Source organism: Eucyclogobius newberryi, unplaced genomic scaffold, assembly GCF_026437365.1.
Source record: "Eucyclogobius newberryi isolate DKJ021-1_F unplaced genomic scaffold, fEucNew1.0.hap1 SCAF_18, whole genome shotgun sequence".
Lineage (NCBI taxonomy): Eukaryota > Metazoa > Chordata > Actinopteri > Gobiiformes > Gobiidae > Eucyclogobius > Eucyclogobius newberryi.
In genome coordinates, this window is record NW_027315812.1 from 18419477 (window position 1) to 18442397 (window position 22921).

Genomic DNA, 22921 nt, shown 5'->3' on the forward strand with positions numbered 1-22921 from the left:
ATTAAATAACCACCATTTTGTCTTATTTAGATTTTTACTGCACTGCCCCCATTCACACTGGGGATAGTTGACCGGCCATGCAGTCAGCAAAACATGCTCCGGTTTCCCCAGCTCTACAGAATTACCCAGAATGCCGAGGGTTTCAACACTAAGGTACATGCTGCCATATTTAGCCCCCTATGCGTTTGACTTGCTATGCCTTGTGGGTTGTCTGTGGGTTTGATGACTGATGCCTGCTGTTTATTTGGTTCACCCTCAAGTAAACAAGAGCGGCATGGGGGACTGAGCAGTTTCTATGGCAATATTAATGAGATTCATAAGCCCAGAATAAGGAAGTCTTTCACTTCACACCAACAACCTGTGCTGGAAGTTTGGTATAATAAGTTTGTGTACTGCAAATTGAATTTTAATAGCAAGTACTGTGGCTTTTAGAGGAAGGTCGGTGTGTGCCCTGTACATGTCAATTTCAATAACTGGACTCGACATTTGTGTTCTGTAGGTGTTCTGGGGGCACTGTATCAATGCACTGATCCATTCAATTATTCTATTTTGGTTCCCTCTCAAAATGTTAGAGCATGGTATGTGTAATCCTTTTTTAAACCAAATTTTGACAAAAGTATGAGACAACACTGTAGTAATATCAGCGTTTTGTGGTCTCGGCAGACTCTCCTTTCCCAAATGGACAAGGAAATGACTACCTGTTTGTTGGAAATATGGTGTACACAGTAAGTACTCTTCTTTTTTTCTTTAAGTTTTATTTTCTATGTAATTTCTTGTAGATACAATTCTCTACCAGCACATTATTTGTCATTATTAAGTCTCCAGTCAATCTTTCCTTGTCTAGCCAGTCTGTCTCCTCTTTACTCTAATCCACTGTTCCGTTCTATTCTCATGCCTCCATCTCACACTCTTTGCTATAATTTTACTCGCTACAGTCTCCTGAGCATTTCTGTGGTATTTATTTGTCAGTGTGTCTGTGGGGTGCAAAGGATTGTAACAGACATTGCAGAGTTTACAATATAACATTAATGTTTATTATCTCCAAAGTCGCCAGAGCACTAATGCAGTTTTTTCTTCTTTTATTTGCTTCTTTGCGTTTATGCAGTATGTGGTTGTAACAGTGTGTCTCAAAGCTGGGATGGAGACCACCGCATGGACCAGGGTATGAGCATTCACGCGCATTCATTCACGCACACACACACATGCACACACACACACACATGCACACACATACACACACATTATTCCACAACTGAAATGTATAAGGTTTTCATAAGCCAATGCACAGTACAGACTGGAAGGCCATGGGAAAAAGCAGCCTACTTCATCTTGTGGAGTGATTTTTAAGTTATTTCTTGATTATTAAATCTTTTATCTAAAATATTTACTTACAATATGAATGTTTAAAGTGCAATTGCTTTCAGGACTTTTAAATTATGGTTTGTTAAAGTTGCCCTTTAAATTGTTTGACTCTGGGGCATTTTAGGAATGTGTTTATGGGACGGTCAGGGGTGTTTTCTTTCAGACAACAGCAGAAAACGTGCCCTAAAGCCCGTCTGACCACTCCATCAATTGAATGTTAACGTGTTTACTCTGACCAAATGGGGTGAAACCAGTAACACCACAAGGATCGACAATACATTTCATTTGTATTGTAGTTCACAATACTTAAAGTATTGGTGTGCCACATTGCCACATATCATTTGCTGAGGTTAAAGCTTTTAACCCATAGTACAAGGGTTTTAAACCAGCGATATAAAGCAGGTAAATCACTGTCACTATTAAGAGATTGGGCGGATGGACTGGATGGTGCTGACATGTTTGTCCGTTCAGCTGTCTACACAACTGCCTGTCCGTAATGAAGCAGGGTCCTGGGAATTCACACAGTGTCCCCTTACTGTGGATCAGAGTATGGGACCGAGCGAGGAGAGTGGCAAAGATCTATCAGTCTATATTGGAACGGGCTTTATTTGAACAAGTTGACCTGAAATGGATTTCCTTTTCCCTCAATTTCCATTTTCAGTCACACCATCCTTATGTAGTTTCTTAAATTAAAATATATGATGTTAAACATACATAAAGCTAAGCATTTTGTTTGTATGACTAATGCTATTTGTCTTACAACAATGTCTCTTCAGTTTTCCCACTTGGCTGTATGGGGAAGCATGATCCTGTGGATGGTCTTCTTTGCTGTTTACTCCGCCATATGGCCCAAGATCCCAATTGCCCCTGATATGCTGGGACAGGCAAGTTTGCGCCTTATATGTGTCATTCATTGTAGCCCAAGGGGTTGAGAGGGTTAAAATAGCCCTCCTCGCGACATCTCTCTCTCAGACTCCATCACCTGCTGGTTTTGGTTGCCTCTGCAATGGCGCCTGTTTGACACACCTCCTTGGGTGTTCCTCGTCTGCCCTGCCAGATTCACCAGGAGATTTATGTCCCAGCAGTCTCTCTCTCCAGGCTTCCTGCACCTGCCAGTGTCACCAGAGCCCTGCTGCTTACTGCCCTGTGCTGAGGTGTTGACTTAAGCGAGTGGGCCGCTGTCGTGGTGATGAGGGTCCCGGGAGATTGAGAGAACCGGGGCTCCCTGATTGAGACTCATTTTCGGGTTTGGAGATGGGTGAAGATAAAGTGCCCCACTGAGGAGGGGAACGGGTATCCGGGCTGTCTCAGGCCCCCCTCTACCCATTAAATCAATTTGTGTCAGAATGCGGTCAGATATCTGTGCAGCTGCTCCTGGGCTGACTGGGGAGTGGTCTGGGACATTCAGCCACTTCCCTCCATCATCCTCCTAACTACCCCATTACCTCTCATATTTCCCCCGCCTCGTCTATCTATATATCCATCTGTCCACAGGCGACGGCGAATGGAAAACTGCTGTAAATTTGTCCACTAAATACAGTTGAATTGTGCTAATGTAGGAAACCAGGAGACCTATTGTGGGGGAAGGAATTTAGCATGGTTTAATCCTAGCGCCAAGGACCATTGCGTTGACGCAATAAAATAAGTATCGGGGGGAGGGAATTGTGTGGTTCTACGTGAGATGTCATTAATAACTGATGAAAACCTAGTAGTATAATATAATAACCTTTAGTTAAATAAACATGCTCATACAGTATGTGTCGTTACAGTACATAAGGTGAATGTTACTAAGTAAAGAACACTTGAAAGGCATTTGGACAAAAGGATTAATGATCCTGATGTAGCTAATGTAATAATAAAGTCAAACAACTATTAGATTTATGGTGAGACTGTCAACTGTGAAAGTCAAGGAGACATTGAGACAGGAAAGATTTATCCCTGGAGACGAACTAAAACGAGGGTTAAAGGTCAATGACTTTGACTGCAGCTGAAAGTCAGAAAAAGTATGGATTAGTTGTGTCTATTTTATCTCTTTGTATCAATATGACACCTAAAGCTGCAGCACGCAACTTTATTTATACTAATTTTTGTGTTTTCACCCAAAGAGTACATTGTAAAAGCAGCTACTCGCTACTGTCTGCAGCTAATTATACATTATTTTGCCGATTGCAAACCTGGTATTAAGACCCGTATGCAGTGTTAGGGTTGATTGCCCTTTGGCGGTCTGCCACTGTTTCACTTTACCATCTGAAAAAGTCTGTTCTAAGGCTGTGTCCTCCCTTGAATATTCCTGCATACAAATATTAACAATGTGCCAAAAGGTTTATGAATGCTAAGAACTAGTTAGATAGTTTAAGTACATAGTTTCTCCTTCCGTGGTTTGAAAAGCAGATTTTATGTAACTGTGATGATTTGTAGAATAGTTAGTTTGGCTTGGAAACTTGCTTTTCTTTTTGTATGAATGTGCTTTGTGTGGGTTTTTTTTCCCTACCAGATGTTCTTGTAGTGAAGAAACATGACTTAATGCTGGACTTAAATTAATTTTCTCTTTAATAAAAGCAGTCTGTGTGCTGTCGTTGCAGGCTGGCAGAGTGATGCAGTGCTGGCACTTCTGGCTGGGCCTCGTTCTGGTGCCTACTGCGTGTTTACTCAAAGACTATGCTTGGACTGTGTAAGTAGAACACATTTCACATAAATGCATAAGAAATCCATATACAGACTATTTAACTTGACCAAAAAGTTTACATAACCCGCATTGAGCTGGTGTCAACACTTACGCACACTGTTATGAATCACATATGTCTGCAAGCACTCAGACTTTCCCTCACTGATGAGCGCATTGACTTCGCAGCACCCGGCGCACTGTGAAGAAGTCCCTACTGGAGGAGGTCCAGGAGCTGGAGGCCAGAGCTGTGGATCCAGGGGCCCATGTTCTCAGGGATGCCAGCGGCCGAAGGTATAACCCAAAGAGACAAACAACCACAGTCTGATTAATGACCCAATATATCAGTTCTCTATGTAAAAATTGCATTTTATTTTGGGTGGCGCTGTTTACAGGACTGATCCAAAAACAGATGTTCCCTAGAGGCTAAAGTTTTCACGTGTAGAGAGGTAGTTTCTGGTTTGAACTGTCCTGCTGTGTGACCTTTGACCTCCAGTGCCCTTTCTAAGCTGTAGTGTGACCCTTATGTTTTCGAGGAGTTTATTTAATCTTTGCATGTTTCTCTCCAAGGCATCAGTGAGATAATTTACATTTTACATCTGTGTCTCATACTACTATCTTATACATGTATCTTATTTAATTTTCGTTTGATTGCATCATAGGTGGATAGATTTGAACTGCTGTACCAACCTGGTTTGTTTTAAGTTCTTTTTTACTTTTGAATTAGCCATGTTTGTGGTGGTATTAGTATATTAGCAATAGGTTGTAACCGTTATATTTCAGTCGCGTGATGTGCTTGGTTTTGGTCAGTACTAGTATACGCCCCAAAAACCCCTGACCCTGTCCAGATACAGAGACCCGTCCTGGTTTGACCCAGTATTTTGCAGTATTTTGCAAACACAGGGACTATCTCAGTCTTGTTGGTTTAGAGTCAGCAGTATTGGATGGGTGAACGGTATTAGGAAGAAGGTACATCTGTGTTTGTAATTCCCGGGAATCTTTGGGGAAAGTAATGAAGATGGGTTCAGGATGTGCTTCAAGGAAGTAAATACATCTCAAAAGTATAGATCCATCATACTTAATTTTTTTTTCATCAGTATTTGGTCTTTTATTTTACACGCATTGCCTTCATCAATCATGGCATCATTTTATTTGGCCACAGGCATCTTAAGCAAACTTCAGTTTTCCTTTACAAACACAGCAGTGAAACTCTCCTACAACCACTTACAGCCATACAAATTTCCAAACAGCAGGACTCAAATCCAAGCCTTGAGAAAGCTGACTAACTCTCTGATCAGGATATCAAACCCCTGTATCAATGCCAGACATGGCCCTTTCATCTTAAATTGACACGTCTCAATCTGGCAAATATGCAAAGGATACATACTGGCACCGTGACATGCCACAAAGACAGTTTTTGCTTGTCTCAAGTGTTTGTGTTTCTATAGTCAGTATACAGTATGTTTTAAGCTGCATGTGTTTTTTATGTAATATCTGGAAAGGCCTTAGTTATTTTTGGTCACAGAGGAGAGGAGCCATGACGGCGTGTGGTCCCGAACAGAGGAACCAGTCTTCTTCTTGGAAAGAGGGAGAGGGCAGTGAGAGGGGCAAGGAATGGTTTACTGTGGATGTCCTGTTACACTGCAGCCGTTTATGACCCGGTGTTCGGTTAGAAACAGCATCCTGGGATTGACCGTAGAGGCTAAATACTCAAAGATTTAGAGTCTTGTAACACGTCCTCAGTCCTTGGTTAAACCTTTTAAATAAAATGTTATCTGACTTTAAGGCGCACTATGTAACTTTTCAGGTGGAGCTTGTCTCCTTGGAGATTCTATTCTATTCCTGGAATGTTCCACAGTATGGGATTAAACACAAAAATATTTGTCTAGCATTTTTTAAAATACAGGTGTTATTATGGCCCATAAATGCATTACAAAACATGTGAATTTGTAGTGTGGAGTTACCTGCGTGTCTCCATAGAAATAAGATGAATGCCATACCGTGGAAAATTCCAGGCAAAGAAAGAAAGTTGCCTAGTGCACTTTAAACTTAATGAGTTATGGTTGGTACTTGGTAGATAATTATTGTGGAAGGAAGGAAATATTCAGACAATATTTCAAATATTGTAATTGACATAATAACTAACTCTACTTTCTCTACTGAACTACTTTTGTACATTTTCTCCATACATATACGAGGAAAATGGGCCTTGTCACTGTTGTGTCTAGTTTGGTTAAATGGCTTGAATGTACAAAGACTGCAGAGTGTCTTATTGAGTTTCTATAATGAGTGTCATGGATGTGTCATGTGAATCTCATGCTTGTCTCTGTCTGCAGTCTAAACGAACGCGCCCATCTGCTGACAAGAGTATTTAGAAGAACACCTTCAAGCTTAGGACGCTCCAACTCGGTGCAGCAGACTGTATCACGTGAGTGAAAACGCACATGTAACACTGCTAAAGGATTATGACTAATAGTGTTTAAAACTTCAGGAAACACAAACACAATACATTGTTTCAACTGCTCAGTTTCCAAACTCGGGCAGTTGTCAGTAAAGTCCACTCAGCTTATGGCTGGGCGATTAATTTTATTAGTTGGATTAATTTGTGTCTTTAATAATGAACAATGTAAAATCGATGGTAGCTGTGTTGTGTCTGGCTATGTGCACGGAGCTGCAAACATCAACAATTTTCACACAGGACAAACTAAAGCCCAGCACATATTTGGCGTGCATATATCGCTTAATTAGAGCCGCGAGTTGCAACTTTGAGGAGCCTCAAGGACGGAAAACTCACAAGTTTTTTTTTTTTTCATGGAGGATCCAGAGTGCAGGACATTGCAGCCACCAGCCAGTTCCATTCTGCCTTGCAAATATTTTCAGGAATAGTCCAGCGAATAAAAAGCCTTTTCTATGTTGTGCTTTGAGTGGGAATGAGTATCCATGACGATGCTAGATAAGACACACACGTTAAGATTTGAGATGAGTACTCTCCTGACAGTAATATTGTGCAGAGTACAGGAGACGGGGCATTGAATCCAGCATGAACTGGATTTAGACCAGAGTAAGGCCAATAAAGGATTTACAGAAAGACTATTGTCTAGATGAAAATAAAACAAGCCCATGTTTATAGATGACAATGTAAAAAGCTAATCTATCAAAGCAATTTACAATAAGGCAAGGCAAGTTCATTTGTAGAGCACATTTCATACACAGGGCAATTCAAAGTGCTTCCACAGCAGGAAAAATGCATTAAAATTACAAAGAAATTACAGAAACAGAAATACAATAAAATTAACTAAATAAAAAATAAAAAACACCTAGCCACAAAGGGAAACGTGTTTTCAGAGTCCAACTCCTTTTTAAATTGTTTTTAAACTAAAAATAAAAATAAGAAAAGGATGTTGTCATCAATGTAGTTATTTGTCCAGACTTTGAATCCTTTTCTATTATGGCACACTTCTGGACTAATGAGCTTGTTCCCTTTCGGGGTCGCGGTTGACTGGAGCCTATCCCAGTGACTTCGGGCCTTAGGCGGGGTACACCCTGGACATGACATTACAGACAAATCTTCACTCTCACATTCATTCGGGCCAATTTAGAGTTACCAATTTTACCTAACACATGCATGTCTTTGGATGGTGGGAGGAAGCCAGAGAACCCACGGTGACACGGGGAGAACCCTAACCCAGAGATCATGTGATGTTGGTCTGGTCCGGGAATGGAACCCACCCATCCTTCTTGGGAGGCAAGAGCGCTAACCACCTTTGCCACCATGCACCCAATTACACAAACTTAATAAAATAAAAAAGACAATAAACCCATAGGCATTATAGACTTTATAAATAGCAGCTATATCAAAATGTTTTGACTGGTGACCTCACTTAAAATCGATTAAAAAGAGATTTTAATTTTTGGCCTCATCGCCCAGGCCTAACTCTGCTCTATCAGGCTGAATTCTTGCCTTACTTTTTTCAGATGGCTATGCCTTCTCTCAGGAGGAACATGGTGTGGTGTCCCAGTCCCAAGTAGTGCGCTCCTACGACACCACGCTCCAGCGCCCCAGCCTCTAACCTGCTCCACTCTTTGTAGCAACATGTCCCGGCGACAGACTTCAAGTGTCACCTTCCCGCCGTGTGACAGACCCTCCTGTGGCCTTATCGGACATTGAACTGACTAACTGAACAGATTGGGCTGTGTCAGAGGTAGAGGTCATAACAGAGCATGGAGGACTGATCTGAGAGAAGGAAATATATCCTCTTTATGTTACATGAGCTGCACTGGCATGAGCAATCCTATCATACACAGACATAAGTCAAGCCAAGAGACTGCTTCTCATATACGGTAGTGAGGAAAATAAATATTGAATACCCTGCGATTTTGAAAATTCTCTCACTTAGAAATTATGGAGGGGTCTGAAATTTTCATCATAGGTGCATTTCCACTGCGAGTGATTTTTAATAATGTATTTGTTTTGTTATTGCTGCAAATAAGAGTTTTAATACATGAGAAAATCAGTGTTCATATTTGGTACAGAAGCCTTTGTTTACAATTACAGAGGACAAATGTTTGCTGTAGTTCTTGACCAGGTTTGCACAGTTTCAGCTCCTTCCAAAGACTTTCTATTAGATTTAGGTCTGGAGACTGGCTTGGCCACTCCAGAACCTTGCTATGCTTCTTATGGAGCCACTCCTTGGTTCTCCTGGCTGTGTGCTTCAGATCATTGTCATGTTGGAAGACCCAGCTACGACCAATCTTCAATGATCTGTTCTTGAGGTGGTACTTATCCTTCTTCCTCCAAACACTGCGAGTGGAATTTATACAAAAATCTTCTATTTTGGTCTGATCACATGACTTTCTCCCATGACTCCTCTGGATCATCCAGACGGTGGGTGGTAGAGGTGGACTTTTTAAAGGCAGACTAACACATCTTTGAGAGCTTGAATTCTTGCTGATTGGTGGTGTCTCTCACTGGAAATGCACCCGATGAAAATTTCAGACCCCTCCATGATTTCAAAGTGGAAAAACTTGCAATGCAAAATTGCAAGGTGTTCAAATACTTACTTTCCTCACTGTATGTACGCACAAATAACGTGTCTGCGTGTGTCTGTGCAGGGCATTCCTCTCCCTGCATGTGTCTGCACGCATGCTACCTCTCACTGTCATGTGTACTTCATTTGGAACCTCTCATCTTGTGAACTTTGGTCTTATGTGTTGTTGTTGACATCATAATTAACTGCTTGTCCAATCCAGCATGCACGCACACACACTCGCAGACAAGGCGCATAATCCTTTTAAAAAATAAAGGGAACAGCGACATGAGGACGGCTGGAGTCCTCTGTCCCATAGCAGCAGCAGCAAGCCTCACTGCCAAACGCTACAAAGATGTCACTGAGGCAGAGCGCAGACCGGACCCCGACCCTCACCCCTCCTTACCCTCTGGGACCATCTTTCTTTCTACATGGGAGCAACCTCCACCAACCTGTGTCTCTAACCTGCTGCTCATCTGCTGGCCAGTTTTAAACCACTACATTTACACTTGTTTTATTCTGTGACTGCTCCTGTGATTACTGATGCTGCATCCTCGTTTGGTCCTCCTGGAATCCCTATTAAATTATTTTTATTAAATGGACATCTGTATTTGTTTAAGTTTGTCTTGTTTTTGATGAATACCTGTTTGTGTACTCGAGTCTTTGAGGGAATTTTTGCCGAGGACATATAGGCTAATAGGCTCTGCATCATGTGTTTCTGTCTCACTTGATCATAGTCTGGCTGCTGCCTGTTGAAGACACTCAAGTTGTGGAATGAACACTCAAAGAGATATACTAAGTGAGGGATTATCCAATTCATAATTATTAAATTTAATCAACTGATCTCAACCTACTCTGTGTTTTTGCAGCTTGATGCATAAGTCCATATGACACATTAAACTACACTTCTCAGTAAAACAAAGGGAATATGACTATATTTAAGATTTCACCAAACATTTTGCCAGTTTTCTGGTTATTCAATTTTGGTGACTGTTATAATGTTGACAAAGATTTTACATGGCCAGCAACACAACTGTTACCTAGCAACCAGATTGTAATCTAGGGCCAAGCTCAATTTTAATCATACAATGATTTGACAAGTTACACTAATACCACATTTATTTTGTTAAAGGATTGTCTAAGCTGTCATAAAACATTATCAGTAGCGTGCACATTTTCTCTGCATCTTTGATGGAATGGCACTTTTTGATATAATCACAGAGGTGAAGTTATTCTCTTGTCAAAATGTCTTCACAAACTGCAGCTTTACTGATGAAATACTATGATAAATATTTACCACAGGAACAATCTCACCAAACAACTTCATAATTACATAAACATGAGAACCTGTCATACGCGTTTGCATATTGTTTCAACAGCATGACAAGCTTCAATTTAAATTTAACAAGCAGTGATTTTATGAGTAACATGATACTTATATTATCAGATAAAACCTTCTCCCACACTCCCTCTCTAGACAGTTGTAGAGCAAACATAAACCAACAGCCAGTTTGTACAGGCCCGTTTCCCTTGACTTCAGCTGAAGATCCTTTTCCCACCCACCTTCCTGGACTGGGACCAGCCCAGACTGACTGCAGCTGCTTCAGTATGGAGAATCCATTGGACCAAAAGAAGAAGAGAAGCATCCCACTAGCTCCCAGTGTTCCACATTAGTTTGAGAAGCAGCCTGCCAACTCGGCCTCCATGAGATTAAAGATGTCATCTGGGACTAAGCTGCATTGTAGTGGTCTATTGTTCCCCGTCATGCTCCAGGTGATGCGACAGGTATTTTCTGCTGTCCTCTGTGGGTGGTAGCTGTCTACCCGAGTGTGTAATTAGGGTTTGTAATGACTTAGCTGTGTGTGGTTCAGATCTATTCGAATAGATTTGAGAAAGACTAGAAGACTTCACATTTGTAAAACATAAAAATTATGTTTTAAAATAGTTTATTTTTTAATTTATATAAAAACATCAACAACAGGTCCATTGCAACAGACAAATCTATTGGACCAAATGGTGTTCTCCATATTATACAGAAAGGCTTATCTTATACCCAGCTGCCCCATGCGTTTGGGGTACAGACGAGGTACAGATGAGGTACAGACGAGGTACAGACGAGGTACAGACTGCCTGGTTTAAAAGGAGCAGGACATTCTTATAGCTGCTTGTTAATGAGTTACAGTCTTGTCAAAGACCCCCTGTGATTTAACAGTACAGAGCATGGCTTAAAATATTCAGCTGGTTTAATTCAGCTTTTCCTGGGAGATAATGATTCAGACATTGTCCTGGAGCTGACTATGCTCTCAGCAAAGGCACCCAACTGTGGAAGTGTTGGGTACACATGCATGCACCTAGCACAAAGGTAAGGGAGTAGTCAACACTGCTTTAATTAGGTTTAATCTGTAACACTCTGTTTCTCTCACACATTGCAGGCACATTTCCTCCCAGCACATGAACATTCTCCTTTGGTTTAATGTTTCCGTTCAGGGGAGTTGGGACACTTTATTTTTTTTTCACTAACGTTTTGGTAGTGGGAGAGCAGTGGGGCGGTGCGTCACAGTCTATGTCCTGTGCTCACTTCATTAGACTTTACATGGTCTTTGGGGAAATGGCAACTGCCTTTTACATCACACCACCTGCATTTTGCATTACACATGATCAACTCACAGCGAGACACCCCCTGGCCGACGTCTCTACATGCAGACACATAGAGTACAAAAATGTTCGCATGTTTTTGTTCCTCATTCGTCAAACATAAATCCCTTCATGAGCATTCACAAGCGCAGATGTGCACATGGCATTAGCGCAGCATGTGGTCATAACTTTTTCTGCTCGAATATTCACTCTGAGTACATTTTACATCTATAAATCATCCAATCATCACTCACTCTACATCCATGAGCCAACAAATCTTTTTTTCATACTCCAACATTGTTGCACACACACACACACACACACATTTTGGACAGTTTGGGCTTTAGTATTAGACGCCAGTATTCCTTATGGATGGAGACAGACTTTTGTCCATCGTAACAGGCACATTGTAGAAGAGTTTAGAGACCTACTCCACACAGAATGGCTTTATACACAAGTCCTTCATGTGCGTCTGAACTTTATGTTCGAGGTCTACCACAGAGCACAGCTGTAGCTCCTCACACAGTAACTGGGGGGAACTTCTGGTCACTGTTAACACTGGAGCCCATATTGGGGGGAGGGAGGGGTGACTGAAGCTGCCTGTAGCCCCCCTGTGCATCGATGAACGCGTGGGCAGGGGACATGGGATGGGCATAGCCGATAAACTGGGGGTGCAAGTATTGTCCTTGATGAGGCATGATCTGCGTGGCCTGTTGGCAGTTCAGCACTGAGAAGTTGGTGGGCATGTTGACAAAGACACTGGCGTCGGGGGGCAGACAGCAGGACGCCTGAGCCCTCATGAGGGGAGGGGGCCCGGGGCGGGGGCCCGTGGCCGGGACAGAGGAGCTGGACGAGGTGGCTGTGCTGGACTGACGGGACGACGAGCCTCTGGAGGTGCTGCTACTTGACATCATGGGGATGGTCTCCAGCATGCGCCCCGCGCTGGCCCCGCCTCCCGTTGCTCCTGACGACAGCTCCTGCTTGGGACGGAGGCAGCGGCAGCAACACACTGCCACAATAGACCCCACTATGATGAAAGCCACAAACACTGAGCCCACGATCAGGAAGGGGACGTAGATCGGCACTGCAACAGAAAAAAAATTAAATCAATCATTTAACAATAAATAAATAAATAAATAAAGCCCTAAGTCACTGGGATAGGCTCCAGTCACCCACGAACGGGAACAGTCCCGAACGGGAACAAGCGGTAGAAAATGAATGAATGAATGAAAGAAAATACAGCTATGCTGCTTCACTATACAACACTTGACACTGGTGTGATGAGGGTGATGCAGCCTAATTATTGGCAACCACATTTGACTTTTAACATTTTGTAAAGCACTATATTTATGTATATTTTGCTGCTGCTTTTTACTGAACAACTTCAAAAGAATACCAAACATCTGAACCGCTGCACAGGCTAACCTCTTGCATGCGAGGGGGTGATCAGGGGCTGTGCACAGGAGTGTTTGGACTTTGGACCGGGGTTGAAGGATGAAAAATAGACTGGGATAGGTCTGCTCTAGCCACTCATTAGCAGCTATTAACTTTGTTTTGATCTGTTTTAATCCTGTCCCCTGCTGCTCTCCAGTCCACCCCAGTTCCCCTGAACACGTGTGTGTGTGTGTGTGTGTGTGTGTGTGTGTGTGTGTGTGCGTGCGTGTGTGTGTGTGTGTGTGTGCGTGTGTGTGTGTGCATCCGTGCTTGCGTGCTTGCGTTGCGTGTGTTTGCATAAGTCGCATTGTTGAGGAACGCAGCCGGCAGATATTTGTGACCCTTCCTTTTCTATTGCTATTTATGAGCAGGCCTTTGAAAATGAATTTGTCAAGTTGAGCTACACTTGGCCTAGACTTAAAGAAAGTATTTGCGTTGGTTGGTTGATTTAACGTTGATAAAAGGTAATAAGGTTATTCAGCCATTAAATCAAATAAAGTAAAACTATTAATTTCTGACCTTTTCTTTTTATCTACTATGGCAAAACACACTTATAATAATTCATTTTTCTACATTGGAAGTGTCACATGCTGTACATTTGTGATACTAAAAGGGTAGAATCCATCAGGATCCTTCAGGATCAGTGGATACATGTAACTTAATGGTGTGTGCATGAGCTGCAATGGCAGCTGCAAGCACAACAGTGAAGTAAACTGACTACAACTTCCACAGAATGAAACTGAATCATTAAATTAAAAAAATGTTTCAACTAGCAAGCAATCTTAGATAATAACTTTAGTCAGTAAAAAAAAAAAAAAAGGGTCAATGACTATAGCCTTTACCCCTGAACAACAGTGTATTTTCTTAGGCCCAGTGCCTTGGAGGATCTCCAGACTTTTATCATGCTGTATTTTCGGGCATTGATACACCAAGTCTTTTACACAGAACTGCACTTAATGAAAGATGTGTAACTTTTTATTGTTCCCAAGGAGCGGAGCTATTTTCAACTCTGCCTCTGCCTGAGTGCAAGTGGCGGTAACTGTATGCCAAAGCGAGGTGGCATATGACTCTAGTTTCTCTTTGTGTCCTGTTCTTTGAAATACATCCATTGCCTTGAGAAACCTCTGAGAATACTCATCCAATGTGGCCCAGTATGAAAGTGGATTACACCATGAAACTTGTTGCGGAGCTGGAGGTCATTCAGTGGCTGCCGCATTGAGCCAAGGTGACAAAAGACAAAGGCCAGGGGCACAGGAAGGCGAGACAATGTTCCAAATGGTATCTCGACCCGTTTCATTTTCACAACACCGACTTATGGCTCAAAGCTACACGCCACACGATAAACAGGTTATAACAGGATCTCATCAACTCTTATGACAACATGGATAAATTACCAGTGAGGTCCTAATGAGGCCTTTACAATTCTCTTGCCTCCACCTGCTTTGCTCTGCACGGATGATTACTCCTTTTCAACGTACTTCTCCCTTCTGAGCGCAATTTAAAAGAAATGTTGTGTTTGGTTTATCAGTTTGATGCAGGTTTTATGTCAAATGCCCTTTCTTATGCAAACATTTCCTTTTTACCTGGCATGGGACTTGCATGAGGAGAATTCGGGCTCGTGACCCTACGTTCCCTTGACATCTTAACAACTCAAATGTTCTGCTTCCAAATTATAAAACCATGAATAAGAATAGAGAAATGTCTTTTTTCCTCTAGTCTAAATAGGTTTCTCAGGCCTGTATTTTTTCAGCACATGACAGTTGTGAGCGTTTAAAAACAGGACTCTCCCATTGTTCCCTGTCACCCTCCCACACCTGTTGCTGCAGTGGAGTCGCAGTAACAGCAGCCCCCTCTCTTAAGCCCTTGTTTTGGGCAAAGTCTTTGTGGCTGACTGGCTGGGCTGGGCTCTCCCCTCATCTCCCCCAGTTATCCCCGGAGGAATTCTCTTGTTCCCCAAAAAACATATGTTATAATAATATCCTGACTCACATGACATCAGTGTGTATCTTTGAGGAATGATTAATAGGCTGGAAGCTTGAAAAAAAATGAGTGAAATGCCTCGATTAGGCCCAGGGAACTTCCTATGTCTTTATTCGGCATTTGCTTAAAGTTATTTTGGACGGTGGCCATTGACTGAAATGTATATACCTCTTCCTGCTTTGATAAGCCAGGATAGCATTAGCAAATGACAGATTTTAGCTCGGGCCCAGAGGGGGGAACATCCCAGGGGAAGCATAAACTCAACCATATAGTTGCACTTTTGATGTCTAGTGTTCGCTTCACTGCAGTTATCTCGCTCTCTGCTCCAACAGCCTTAATGCTAGATTACCTTATGGGAATGTAAGCAAAGGATGACTGCAGCAGGGAAGCACAGTGTATTGTCATCTAATCCATGGCTAAGTTGAAAAGTATGGGTTGCACTCTGCTTTTCTCTTCACTGTGTAATGAATGTGTGGGATATTGTTTGAAGCGGGTTAGACCATGAATCCCTTAAAGCCAGGAGCCAGCACACTGACTCCACTTGACTTTCATTTGGGCAGCACCAACAGGAAAGTGAGTCTAGTAGGAAATGATACATGAGTTTTACGGACTGAGCTGTCATCAGGGTGCCACTGTCCAAGATCCGGTCAAGCCCAAATTTGATCCCACTGAGGACTGAGTGATCCAAGCTTCAGCCGCTCCACTGTCTGTAACTGCCCTGAACAAATACTGCTATTTATAAAGTGCACCAAGATTGACATTTGAAAGTACGGGTTTTTTGGAGGAGTCTGCTGCTGTCTCCTGCCCCGTGCAGCTGCCGGGACATGGACAAGAGGAGATTAAGCTTTTTGTATTGAGACAAAGTTTACGGGGTTTTTATGACCTAATAAAATGAGTAAATTTACCTTAATTAGAGTGTTGAAAAAGATAATTGTACTTTGTTGACGTATAGATGCATTTTAAAACTCTGAATAGCATGTGCAAAGCTTTCCACGGGACAAGGAGAGCCTTAATGCTTTAACAAGATGTTTAAATCTGCATTGGCCTGAATTGAAGATAACGTTCTCACACAGTCCAGCTGCAATTTCTTTTTGACATTCTGTTAAATCATGAAATAGCAGGTAAATACTTCTTGAAGCTTCTCACCAAAGATATAACCATCTAAATAAATAAAAATATGCATAATTTTAATGTCATAATGTTTTTGCACTCAGTTGTCCACGTTCTTTCAATACATGTATGTAATTGGTCTGTTATTCCCACACGCCTGTTATTATGGCTATTGTCAGAGTAGTTTTCTTAACCGCATCTGTAGAAAAATTAAAATAAAGTGTGGTATACCTGCCCCAGAGTCCTTGCTCTCTTTATTGTTGGAGTTGGGCTCCTGAGTTTGCCGGTCGTTTTCGCAGCTGCCCTGGTCCAGCCGCGCGTCCGTGCTGGAGCAACAGTAGCGCAGCTCGCATTTCCCACAACAGATGATCGAGTCCGCTCCATCTATCTTCTCCGGACACTGAAATCCTTCTTTCCACACGCCCTGCGGGTCTAACCATCCGTGGCAATACTCACCGATGGCTTTGACGTCAATAATCACCAATAGTAAAGTCACGATTATGGCGAGGGACATCGAGATTCCTCCACCACACATTTTGGGACAGGTGGCAGATGGGACACAGGGGCCTTCACTCCCCTTGTCTGACCAGAACACGCGGCTGATGAAGTGTATCAGCACTTTTGGAGTCAATGGGACAACGTGGGAAAGAGACAAACCACCAGAGAGCTGTCATTTGTTATTGGTCTGTGCGTAATCTCTGCGCGTAAAGGTTCCCAAAGTGGCTCCACCGTGTAAAGTATCCAAAACGTCCTCAAAAGTAATACAATTGTGATTTTCTTTTAAATCCAGTAGTCTACATCCAGCCCGAAATGCCCAGCACAATTTAGTTCAACTTGACAGAAACTTTGTAAAATATGCAACAAGTCCAAATCCACGCATGTTGCTGCTGTTGGTCCACAGTCCTCCAAAGTCCATTCAGAGTTCCACTGGCTCTGGCACGTTTCTGGCGTGGGACCCACACTCACGGTCAAATGTCAGTGAAACGGGAGCCCGTCGCCGTTGGACCAGTCAAGCAACTGTGGGGCAGTCTGAGCCTCGTCCCATTGAACTGAGGCGCGCAGTCTGTCCCATTTCTGCGTCAGAGGGGGGCGTGCAGAAAGACTCAAACACTTTGCCATTAAACCCGAGGCTCAGAATTTGTCACGTAGGCCTAATAAAATGTCTAATTGTACCATTTAAAAGTATCACATTTAGAACTGAAGAAATCAAATGCATAGGCCTCGTTAAATAAATGAGGTGGGATCTACTTTTCCATTGCCATGTGTTAAATGGCAATGTTATGCTATTTTATTTGAGATCTTACACTAGATTCTCTAGACATTATAAATGTTGTTGTAGTTAATCGCTGCAATTTGTAACTGTCAGTAAAAACATAGTGCAACGTTAACATCATGTGTCAAAACAGCATTTTGCCTCAACTGGTTCATTAAAGCGCTCAAGTTTGGTCAAGCCGATATAAAACTGCCAATAATGTAGTAGTACTTATATTAGTTATATTTAATAGTAAATTCTCCCGGACGCCACAGAAAGGACAGCATTGGTGCAACAATACTGCCTCCTAGTGGTATGACTGCGAGTTTCACGTAGACGTTCCAACACTCCCACTAGGGGGCGACATGAATCTACAATAAATATGGATATAGAATATAGTTGCCAAATAAAAATATTATGGAAAAAGCAGTAACTGGTTTAAATTAGCTTAAATCCCCTGTAAACTCTATTGATCAGAGTAAACGAAAAGTGGTTGACTTATTGCAACAGCCCTGTGTAATCTGAAGTTTAGCGTCATTTCCCAGAATGCCATGCGGTAAAGCGGTGTCCCGTGGCAACAACACAGGAAGTGGCGCGCAACTGTTCAAAACGGCCATGAAACAAACCGATGTGAATCATTCAATAGTTCACAAACGGTTCTTTTCGTCAGTCGCAGCTTTTGCATCGCTACAAAGGTAAATAACCCACATTCACATTTGTGCTGCGCGTGAGCAGTAAAACTTTAGCAAGTATTAGGACACTTGTCACGTTAGCGTTGCTTTTTTCCACTGAGATAACCTTATTTTTGTTGCTGCTTTATATTGTGTCACACTCAGGCATGTTTGATGTATTTACTTTTCATTTAGATGTCGTCTTTGAGATTTGGGAGACAGCAAACAAATCCCAAAGGAAAAAAGGCTTTGGGACCAAAAAAGACAGCGCCTCCAAAGAAAGAATGGGTGGTGAGTGTTATCTATGTCAGTATAAATGTTATTATTATGGATGTGGATCGTGTTCATTGTTTAAACATGGCAGTATCTAAATGTTCTTTGTTTTAGAGCACAGTAAGCGACCTGTCAGTCCACAAGCTGTCGCCTGTAGAACTGGTAAGACTTACTAACTTTATCTTTTGTTTTAGTTTTATCTCTGTTCCTAATGCCTTTCCCCCCCTAGAACCACAGACATGAGATGATGAAGTCACACAACAAAGTCTCAGCTCAGTGGGACCTCAGAGAGAAGGCTTTGAAACGACGCCTTCGACATGGGAGCCCATCGCCGCTGGACCAGACCAGTCTCCACATCATCAGAGAGGTTTATTAGAATTTGTCTTGTGTAAAATAAAGTATGTGAAATTGATCTAAATGCGTGTTTCTCTATCTGTTACTACGGTCAGGTTCTCTCTGATCAGATGCTGCTGCAGGACGTCCTAGCTCGCTCTGACAGAGCCATGTCTGTAGTCAAGGACATTTTTGGAGATGCTCCCCGCAGACAGACTGGTACTTCACATTTTTCCTCTAGATGTGTTTAACGCTACATGCAAGTAATAATTATATTGTTTTTGTGAAGGTCATCCAAGTGTAACTATGGCACCAAACTGCAACTCTGACTCCAGTCTCCCTGTGTTCCAACGACCAGATCCTCCAACTGAGCTTTCACTGCTTAGTCAGTCTATGATGGACCCGCAGGTGCTTCAGGCTATTCTTAATTAAACAAAACTTTATTGTTGGTGTGTTTAAGTTGGTTTCATCTTTTTGTTCATCATAGGCTCTTAATGACATTGGCTATTCGGATGAAGAGGTTTGTTATCAAAATAAATGCGACGACTACGATGTCATACAAAGGTATCAGTGTATTCTTTACCACTACAATGTTTACCCCAAACTAACTCTTCCTGAAGTTTTAAATCTGTTTCTGCTGTTTTTTCTTTGCAGAAGTAATATTCATAAAATGAAGTCAAGAACCACACGCAAAGTGGTGAGGAAGCAAACTGCCAACAGTATTCCAGTAACTCCAAAGGCAGCCAGCAAGGCCCCTGACCCAGCAGGTACAGTGCTCTCCCCACATCAACACAAAAGCCAACTGTCGGTGTATTGCAAAGGGAAAGGTTGTCGAACATACAAATGAAATGAAATAAAATAAATGTATACATTTCAAGTAAATTAACACACATTAACATATCCAACATATTAGCAAAACCAGCCCCACTCCAAAACACTGTCACACACAAGCATACATTATTAACATGTTTACAATTCATCAATTCATATAAGCCATTGTTTCTTCAGGCGTGTAAACATTTAATCATTTCTATATGATATGATCCCACGTGGGAGGCTGTTCAGAGGGTTCTGGCTCTGTAGAGAACGATGAGATCTCTGAACACTGCACTCTCATTTGTCGCCCGCTTGGCTTCACATTTATAGATTTTTCGTGCCCTTTAATACAATGTTTTAGAGATGTTTTACACGCCTGGGCCCTGGTGTCAAGATGAAAGTCGAAACTACACTTTTTTACGATCAAATCTAATTGGTCACTATTTTTAGCTCTTAATGCCACTGCAGCCGTCCAGCGGGTCAGACGTTCACATTGCCAGGACGTGGAGGGCTGCGATGGAGAAACAATTTCTCAAGTACTCAATCTTGAGCATCCCTCGGGTCAGATAGGTACTCCGTCTTGAAATTGATTTATCTTATCAATACATTCTTGCATTACTCTATATTCATATCACAGTCCTATATTTTCTCCTTGTACTTTTCTCCAGGCAACATCAACAGTTCAGTGAGAAAAACAAAGAGATGTCCTGATAGGAGCTCCAAGCTGGATGGGTCTACCTTCGCTTCTCTCGCTGGAGACCAGTCTAGTTTGGGTCTGTTGCAATGCATGCTGGGACAAGTGGAAGCCGACTTGGACTGCTGTAGTCCCGATGCAACCCCGACATCAGATCCGTGCCAAACCTCAAACAGGACCAAAGGGCTCACTGGGTTTTCTGTGGCCTTAGTTTCAACTTTAGGGCGACTGGTGCACCTCTTAAAGCAGGTACAGTAAATACTTGCCACATTCTCTATTTATTTTTCATTATTATGTTTCATTATTTATTTTTATTTTTCTGAAATCTTTTTTTACTGGCAACATCAGAACAAAGAGGAATGTCAGAAGGCCACTTTGGGAAGAAGACAAATTGAGGAAGAATTAAAGAAGCAACAAGGATTGATTAATGCACTTACTGCAGAAAATACTGCTTTGAGAGACAAGACCGCCGCCTTGCAGGTGACCTTTAAACAATACTATAGTAATGTAGTCTATGTTGTTATTTTTATTTATCTTTTTGCTACTTGTTTTAGTTTAATTTGCAACAGAAGATTTCAGAGATAGAAGAGAAAGTGGACACAGTAGTGTTGGTGCTGGGGTCCATTGAGATGCCTTGTGTCCCAACACAGGAACATGTCCCAGCTGCAGCATTGTCTAGAGGTGAGGACCTTTTTTAATAAACTAAACTTCAAACATAACCGTTTTGTAATACTTTTCAAAGGAACCATACAAATACAATATTGTAAATGGCAAAGTACGGTAATATAATGAAAAATATGTTTTGACTAATATTGCATCTGGAGCTGAGGCAGATGATGTCCAAACACAAGTGACACCTGTGGTCCTGCTCCCACCACCTCGACAGACCGACCACGGGTCACATGTAACGGGTAAAATACTTTGTCCTTTTCATATGAACTTAATGTATTCATCAGGAACACACTGAATATAATTTTTATAATTTCCTCTTTTGCAGACACTCATCCTAGTCCCTCTCAACTCTTTTCTTCTGAAAGTATCCAAACTCTTTGCTCAAACCTCACCAGCCTGACTTCCTCATCTTCAGTCTCTCTTTCGTCTCTGAGCTCCAAAGTGTCAGCAGAGGCCATGATGGCAGAGATAGCCCAGCTCAGCAGACAGAACGAGCTGATAAAAGCTCAGCTCAGACAGGCCAAGAGTCTAGCATCAGGGAGCAGAGCATCTCCTAACAACAGTTACCTGGAGGAGAGGCGTGTGAGCTGTGGAGGTAAAGACTCACCTCAAAGTGCTGCAGAACGAAGGGTGTCTGGGTCCAGCAGGGCCCTGTCCACACAGGTGGCTGAAAGTGAACAAAAGGTGAGCTCAATGTGATTCTGGTGAATAACATAATGATTACAAATGCTAATGTTGTAGCATTGTTTCCCTTAGGCAGAAACAAGCATCCTCAATATGAGCAGTGTGGAACAGCGCCTCCTGGAGCTGAACAGACAAAGTGCAGCAGCCAGGACTCGATTACTTGAGATTATTGACCAACAAAAACACATCACAACCGCCAAACTGTCCCCATCTGTCTCCCCTGTCCTGCACTCAGCTGTTTGTTCAGTCACAGGTACAGTGTAAGGACCTAATCCACACTTTCACTGAGGCTGATTATGTTTTGTGTTTAGATCGCAGAGCAAGTTCTGAAGCGTCTTTGCTGCAGGAGCCCATACTGTCGACTAAATGGTGAGTCTATCGTTACCCTCAAATATTTGAAATAAAATCATTAAATGGGTAAAGATCTCAATGAGGAACTATCTGTATTTTTCAAAAAATTATCCATCGTAACTCTCAAATTTACTTTTGATTTAGGTCTGTGTCTAATGAACCATCACCTTCTCAACGTCTCAGAGGCAAAGCCAGTGACAAAGTAACACAGGTTTGTAACTGCTGTTGATGTACTTTATTTCAAAATATGTCTGTATGATTGAATAAAAATGAAATGTAATCATTTTATAACAGGATGAGAAGCAGAGCTCACCAGACGGCTGGTTTTCCCTGTCAAACCATCTCAGATGACAAGAGCCAACGTATTCATTTACAATTGAGATTTAATTTTGTCAATTACATTTTTATGTCTAGATAGATAGACTTTTTAACTGAAATAAATATTTAAAACTACTCATCCTGTTTCTTCTGATTAAATGTGTCTGCACTTTTTCAATTGTATTCATTTCCATATTTGTCTTAGCAGTCAATGGTCTAAGCCCAGTGGTCTTCCTCAATGCAAAAGTCACTACTCTATCATTATTATCCTCTGTAGATTCATTTTGTGTTTTGTTTAAATACATCTTACAACTTACTAAAACAATACATTTAATTTTGTTTATTTGATCTAGGACAGTGCATTTTAATCAACGTTTTGGCAATCAACTTCAACATAAATATACCGGAGTTAGCACAACGGCTAAATTTAATCTGCAAACACATTTGAGAAATTACGAAAGAAACTGTCAGAAATAAAAAAAAGTACAACAAATGAATCAAGCCCAGTCAAATATAGTCATGTCAACAACTCCTTCTGCTTTCACTAACTTAAACGTTTTAAATTACAATAAAACATTTTTGTGCTTTTGTTGCTATTGTCAGCAGATGGCAACAAAGAGCTGTTTGTCAGTCTGATCAGGAGAAAGA

General features: G+C 41.8%; 3 protein-coding genes across 10 annotated transcripts in view; 2 read left to right on the top strand and 1 right to left on the bottom strand.

Annotated features, from left to right (window-relative positions):
- The window catches only part of atp8a2 (ATPase phospholipid transporting 8A2), a 36634-nt gene extending 26981 nt beyond the window's left edge, over positions 1-9653 (top strand). For 7 of the 8 annotated variants that reach the window (XM_072450827.1, XM_072450828.1, XM_072450829.1 and 4 more), the window contains 9 exons: positions 31-153; positions 500-578; positions 664-725; positions 1106-1162; positions 2139-2246; positions 3945-4033; positions 4214-4318; positions 6361-6452; positions 8000-9653. In XM_072450827.1, the coding sequence (XP_072306928.1) occupies positions 31-153; positions 500-578; positions 664-725; positions 1106-1162; positions 2139-2246; positions 3945-4033; positions 4214-4318; positions 6361-6452; positions 8000-8094 (810 nt within the window). In that variant the 3' untranslated portion in view covers positions 8095-9653. Of the gene's footprint in view, positions 1-30; positions 154-499; positions 579-663; positions 726-1105; positions 1163-2138; positions 2247-3944; positions 4034-4213; positions 4319-4686; positions 4718-6360; positions 6453-7999 lie in introns of all 8 variants that reach the window. The other variant, XR_011927722.1, reaches the window with a different exon arrangement.
- Positions 9654-11432: 1779 nt separating this feature from the next.
- Positions 11433-17137, bottom strand: shisa2b (shisa family member 2b). The gene is made up of 2 exons (XM_072450834.1): positions 16441-17137; positions 11433-12769 (listed from the first exon to the last, which is right to left on the bottom strand). Exons 1-2 carry the CDS (start codon positions 16742-16744, stop codon positions 12204-12206), a joined length of 870 nt encoding a protein of 289 aa, XP_072306935.1. The 5' UTR covers positions 16745-17137; the 3' UTR covers positions 11433-12203.
- Positions 17138-18028: 891 nt separating this feature from the next.
- Positions 18029-22375, top strand: spice1 (spindle and centriole associated protein 1). Its single transcript, XM_072450835.1, has 18 exons — positions 18029-18156; positions 18328-18423; positions 18520-18567; positions 18635-18772; positions 18855-18957; positions 19028-19146; positions 19226-19302; positions 19393-19505; positions 20005-20124; positions 20223-20497; positions 20597-20728; positions 20803-20929; positions 21082-21159; positions 21246-21604; positions 21677-21857; positions 21916-21973; positions 22100-22166; positions 22250-22375. Exons 2-18 carry the CDS (start codon positions 18328-18330, stop codon positions 22304-22306), a joined length of 2148 nt encoding a protein of 715 aa, XP_072306936.1. The 5' UTR covers positions 18029-18156; the 3' UTR covers positions 22307-22375.
- The last annotated feature ends 546 nt before the right edge of the window (positions 22376-22921 follow it).